The 6,000-nt window shown below is 62.1% G+C and overlaps 1 protein-coding gene across 1 annotated transcript; it reads right to left on the reverse strand.

Annotated features, from left to right (window-relative positions):
• Positions 1-169: 169 nt before the first annotated feature.
• Q8F55_006218 (uncharacterized protein) lies at positions 170-2,809 on the reverse strand (the record flags this gene model as incomplete). The annotated part of the gene is made up of 5 exons (XM_069354682.1): positions 170-802; positions 867-1,287; positions 1,335-1,536; positions 1,805-1,906; positions 1,942-2,809. 5 exons carry the CDS (start codon positions 2,807-2,809, stop codon positions 170-172), a joined length of 2,226 nt encoding a protein of 741 aa, XP_069206753.1.
• Between the last annotated feature and the right edge of the window lie 3,191 nt (positions 2,810-6,000).

A 6,000-nucleotide genomic window follows, 5' to 3' on the forward strand; every position in this document is an offset into this window, starting at 1 on the left:
GAGTGTGTTGACGTCGAGTGGTACCGGAATAAGGGCGGAAGACCGGCGGACAGGTGGTAAAGTAACGAGACTAGGCGGGCGCGATAGCCGCCTCGGGGATAACAGGCCGGGGGTACATCTGCGTATGCAGGAAACAGGAAACTAGACGAGGGGGCGCCGGATAGCGCTTCTAGGCCGGAGGAAACACGTCCTGGTTGGGCGGGTGCTGGCGCGTGTCATAGGACACCCGAAGATCCTGAGACGAGGCGCCGCGCGAGCTCGACATGTGCGTGTATGGCAGATGCGATGGCGACTCGGCGTAGCCAGGAGGGGCAGGGTAGACCACGCCCGAGGGGTGAGACAGCTGGTCGCCACCAACAGACGCGTAGGCAACCCCCATGTGCGGCGTGGCGACTCCTGGGGGAGCCGAGGGGTAGGGAGTGCCACCCGAGGGTGTAACGGCTGGCGACATGTTGACATAGTTGCCAAACTCCTCGGCCTGAGATCCCGGGTCGAGTGCTCCGTACCCGCTCGTCGAGGTGAGCAGCTCGGGGCGGTGGAATCCAGGCGAGGCCGGGGAAGTGTGGTACCCTCCTTGCTCGTCGCTATTGCCCGAAATGGAGGTAGACGGGCCGTGCGAGTGCGCGTGATGGGCCATGGTCGGGTGGCCAGCCGTCAGGCTTCGCCGGTCTTCAACATAGCTGAGCGAATCCGACGAGCCAAGCGCATTGTGGGCGTACGTGACATGCCCCTGGTCCTCGCCCATGTGCGGTGCGGCGATGGTTCCTGGAACACCGGTGAAGGGAGCCGTGATGTAGGCAGACTGGAGAGAGTCAGCGGTGCGGCGTAGTGGCGACGCTGGATGCCTCCGGGACCGTTCCACTCACGTAGTTGCCAAAAATCTTCTTGAGAGCCTGCTCAAGGTGCGCCCAAGGAAAGACCTTCAAGCCCTTGTCAATGTTGCGTGGCTTGGGGTTGGGGTAGTTCATGATGTGAGCGTAAAAGTCCTGCCACTGGCCTTCATTCTTCTGAAGGGTGGTGGGCTTGAAGCTCTCGAGGTTTCGACGGATACGGTTCTTCTCCTCGGTCGTGTACCTCGTTGTCATGAGGCACTCGAGCAGATAGATGACGTCGACAGAGGTGAAGTAGCACTCGTTCCGAGCGTCGTGATAGAGGCAGGAAATGACAATCATGTTTGGGGTCCAGTCCTTCTCCTCGACGGCAGAGAACGAGGCATGGACCGTGGCGCCGACCTGGCGACGACTGAAGCGGACCAGGCACCGCCTGTTGGCCCACATCTCCGGGGACCTGCACCTGTTAGCGCCGCCATCGTGCCCGTCGCCGCCGTCGCTCACCAGTTCATCTTCATGGTCAACAGGTCGCCCTGGACCTCGAGACGGGCCTTTGTGCGCACGACATACGGCGACGGCTGGCCTCCCGAGGGCATCATCTGTGTTGTGCGTACAAGGCCGGGTTGGGGAGTAGGTGGTGGCGAATCGTACACAAACGAGGCGGTGGGTCCTCCTGGAATCGCCGTCGGTGTGGCGTATGAAGACTCTGCGAATGATTTAGTCATGGAATCGAATGATGAGAGCGATTGAAGGTAGAGAATAGAGGAATGAACAAGAGGGGATGTACGTGATCTGGGAGCTGATCTAGTGGGCCGACCTCCTGCCTTTTATGATCGAGAATAAGCCAGCCCACTGCTGCCACCCACTACCACCGCATCCGCCCACCACCCACCCAGGGGTGAGAAAATGGCGTCGCTGCCCACCCGGAGTGCGATGAAATAGACTTTTGGTCACAGAAACAGCCGGACACGTACCGTCCTCGCGCCTGCGGCGCATCGCCATCTTCTTTGGGCTGGTTGACCCCGACATGTCGAGTCGTCGACGCGCACGCTTTGGCGTCGATCCTCCTGTGTCCACTAAACAGGTCAGAGCAACTCCACATGTGACGTACCTTCTGCAGTGTAACGAAACTCGCCCAGCCCTTGGCTCTCTGCAAGACCATACGGCTTTGTAATGGCCTCGAGGAATATCGGGACACTCCAAAGGTTGCTGCCGCGAATGCTGGTGGCATTGCTAGAGGGCACCGCCGCGGTCACAAGGTACGACTGATCGGCCGAGTCTGGTGGTGGAAGCTCGACCTTGGTCTCAATCGCCAGGTTTCCAAAGAGGATGCGAACTCGGTTACCGCTGTCTTGACCAGATGCCTCGAGTTGTGGCGCCGGCGGAAAGTTGAGGTCGCAGTTAATGCGGATAGTCGTGCCCTCGGGGCCTTGAAGCGGCCCAACATCGTACACTGTGATTATGCCAGTACGGGAAGCCGAATAGGGTTGGGGAGCTAGCTGAGGCGGAGCGGCGGCTGTGGGAGGCGGGTGGTAGGTGATGCCATAGCTGTTGCCGGTTGCGCTCGCGCTGGCGCTCGTACCGACGTGACTGTTGGCACTCCCAACCTCCAAAGGAGGAACCTGGCTTACGAGACTCGGCAGACGCGACACGTCGTTGTCGCTGCGGCCGCCGACGTGCGCCGGGTACCAGGCTGTCGTGGTTGACGAGCCGGCGTTACTGGCGAACGACGAGCTACCAACACTAGGCGGGACGAGATGCGAGACGAGAGGGGGAGGCTGTGTTGAGTGTGAGGCTGATTGTGCCTGTTGTGGTGGAGCAGCATGCTGAAGCGGTGGTAATGGGGGCTGCTGCTGCTGCTGCTGCTGCTGCTGCTGCTGCTGTTGTTGCTGTTGCTGGGCTTGCTGCTGCTGAGCAGACCCGTACGACGCGTAGCCGTTAACGCGGGGATCGTTGCCGCCGCCCGCGTTTGGGTACATTGCGTGGGGAGAAGAGTGGGAGAGGAACACGGTGACGGGGTGTGAGAGGGTTATGGCGGTGACGAGTCGAGGGGAAAGGAAGGAGTACAGTGTGGGACGAACCCAAGAGTTGGCTACTCTGTGCGCTATTAAACGAAAGAGAGTGGGGGGTGGGGGAGTGGTTCGCACCCAGATCTGACTCCAAGCAACACTGGGACGCGTGTGCACGAGATGTCACGTCCACACCCAGGCAAGCACTTCGGGATAACGGAAGCGTCGGCGTGCTACGCGCGCGCTGGGTGATGCCGCTCGCACCTAGCTAGACGGAGCGGGTCAACACCACAACAGCAGATGCGTGTGAGGTTGGATCGGTGCCTTGGTGGTGTCGACAGCGAGGGAAGGGGTGGAATGTGGACAGACGAATGCGGGGGGAGGGGGGAGGCGAGGGTTGAATTGACCGCCGTCCAACGTGTTGCTTGCGGGCCTACAGCGGCGGCGATGATGGCTGCGCCGGCGGCGGTGGCGACGATGCACTCGGCCTGCGACTAGGGCTGTACAGATCAAGGTGAGACTGTCAGGGTTGTGCGGTGACGCCGGTGTGGGCAAGGTTGAATGATCGCGCGCGATGGTCGAGGGGCCTGAGACGGCCTTGGTTGCAGCGGCTGGCGGCAACGGCGGCGGCGGCGGCGACGGGCTTGCTACACACACGGACTGCACGATCAGGGCGGGCGGGGCCACTTGCGTCTCCGTGGATAACCTGCGCAGATCTGGTCCTTTAAAGTGTCCGTGTTTGGTGTGTGCTGATGCTACGTGATAAGCGCTCGGTCGGCCGGGGCCAGTGCGGACTGGCTGGCTGGCCAGTTGGAGGTGGGCAGATGTGGGGTCTCGAGGGGAGGGGGATGGCCTGGACGCAATCGGCAATAACCCGCACGACAGGGATTTGTCGAGCTGCGTGATGCGTGCACACGACCGAGGTGAGCAGGTCGTGTGTTATGGACGCATGCAGCCCGGGGATCGCTGGGTAGTCGAGTTTGTCGAATCAAACGGGTGGCCGTGGAGTCGTTTGTGGTGATGAAGTCGATGTAACAGCGAGCGACTTGATACGAGCCAGCCAGCCAGAGATGGATGATGATGGGATGGCTGCTGCAAGGTTGTCCGGGTCGGGCGGGGTATTGCTTGCTGGCTGGTACCTTGGCCTGCAGCCTTAAGCCTAAACGCAAACGCGCATCGACAAGCTTGCCGGCCATTCAAAACGCTCGCGGTCCAGCGCTCCAGCGCGCTTCCCTCCAGCCAGGCAGGCAGGCAGGCCAGTTGCTGCTGCCAGCCAGCCCAATGGCGCAAACCAGCCCTTGCAGCATACCCTAGCCCTCCCATCCCACAATCCGGCCGGTCGCTCCTGATCGACCAAGTCTCCGATGACCACTTCGTCGTCATGGCTCGCCGCCGGTCTGCCTGCTGCTGCTGCTGATGCTACCACCTCTCGCAACAACTCTCCGCCCGCCGCCCCCAAGCCAAGCCGCCTCTGCCGCCTCCGCCGCCAGAGTCCTTGCATACGGCCAGCCCGCGCGAGTGCCATGGCTTTCTTGGCTGGCTGGCTGCCTTGATGCTGCTGCACTTGCCGCCGAGCGAGCCCTGTCCTGTCGCCGCCTACATCCCCCTTATCCCCCTGCCCCTTCACCCCCGGGAGCCGGTTGCACAAGACAGTTTTCTGTTTCCCCTGGCGCCGTCGGACCCCTTGTACCGAGTTTTTTTTTTTTCTCTGTCTGCTATGCTGTGGTGTTTCTGTTCAGGCACAACGCAACAGGACGCGCAGGACGCAGACGCATCTATCCATGTCTCTCCATGCTTTGCCGGGCTCGTCGTCGGTGTCGCTGCCTCCAACCCCTGGCCCTGTGACGCGACTCCCACATGATGCATCCAACGCCAGTCAGTGATGCAACGTGCAGAGTGGTAGCAGCAGCAGCTGCGTGCACGCCCCACACATGCATGCACGCGCGCACGTACGCTGCGCACCCACACAGGCCAGCGACAACGGCCGTGGACTCAGGTGTCAGGAACCCCTCCCTGCCTTGCGTCTTGACCCGCCGCCGCGCCAAGGCGCCGTTCGTCACGATGTCAGGCGAGGCGCATGCCGGCCCCGACTCGGCGTGCTCGAGCCATCCATCTGCCAAGGTAAGCCGTGCCCGAGTCGTTGCTATCTCGCGCACCGACGTCGCGCACTGCCTTGGCACATCCCAAGTGAGCGTCGACCTGCGACATGGCAACGGGGTGGCTCCTTGGCCCTCCGCAGCACGCTGGTCTCGTCTGCCCCTCTTGGTCGGCCCGAATCTTTGAGGGCGACCACCCGCTCGCGCACCCACACATCCCCCACCCCCACTTCCTCCCTGGACGGCTTGCCTGGCGTGCTGCCCAAATCCCCATCTGCGTGAAAGCGGCGTGCACACCGCACGCCGAGGAGGATGAGCGTGACCTGCGTGCGTGCGTGGCCACGCGCGCGCAGCAGCGGCGGCGGCATGGGTATGATGCAAGCCCAAAATTCCCTCTTCAATTAAAGACCCTCATCTTGCCCCACTGTGCACTTGCCCATCCAGGCCGATATTCCGTAGCGCCAGATCCCTTTTGCGCTGTTTGGTACGCCACCGATGGGTTCGCTGGAACGGTCTAGCTCCATGGCGACAGTCATGGGCAAGGCGACCCTGGGAGCGTGGTGGCCGTGGTGGGTGTGGTGGGTGTGCATCTCGCGTGGTCAGAGAGAATAACGTGAAAAATTAGCACGAGGAAAGCGTGGCCGTCTTGCCTTGCAAGTGTCGTGTCCAGGGAAGGATGGAGGGTGGTGGCCGAGTGGCGTCGGCGGTGGCGTCTCCAGTCCCTCGGCAGGCGGCGGCGGCGGCCCTCCAGAGCGAGCAACTGCGGCCAACGTTTTGTCTGCTCTGGGCGGCTTGCATGGAGTAAGGGGATGCATCGCACACTTTGGGACCGAGGCGTAAGGGCAGTTACCACAACAATACCATGCGTCGTCTCTGCCATGGCTGCTGCGGCTGGGGCTGCGGCTGCGGCTCCAGCGATTCAACAGGCAGCATTCCGCCCCTAGTTCCCCAAGCCTGGGTCGTGACCACGCACTCGAGACAGGGGGGGAGCGCCGCAGGCTGGTGAAAAGGTCCAGAATCTCTCATGCATGTCTACCAAGATCCGGCGCAAGGATGCTTGTTGCC

Source organism: Vanrija albida (genome assembly GCF_041260175.1).
Source record: "Vanrija albida strain AlHP1 chromosome Unknown contig_5, whole genome shotgun sequence".
NCBI lineage: Eukaryota > Fungi > Basidiomycota > Tremellomycetes > Trichosporonales > Trichosporonaceae > Vanrija > Vanrija albida.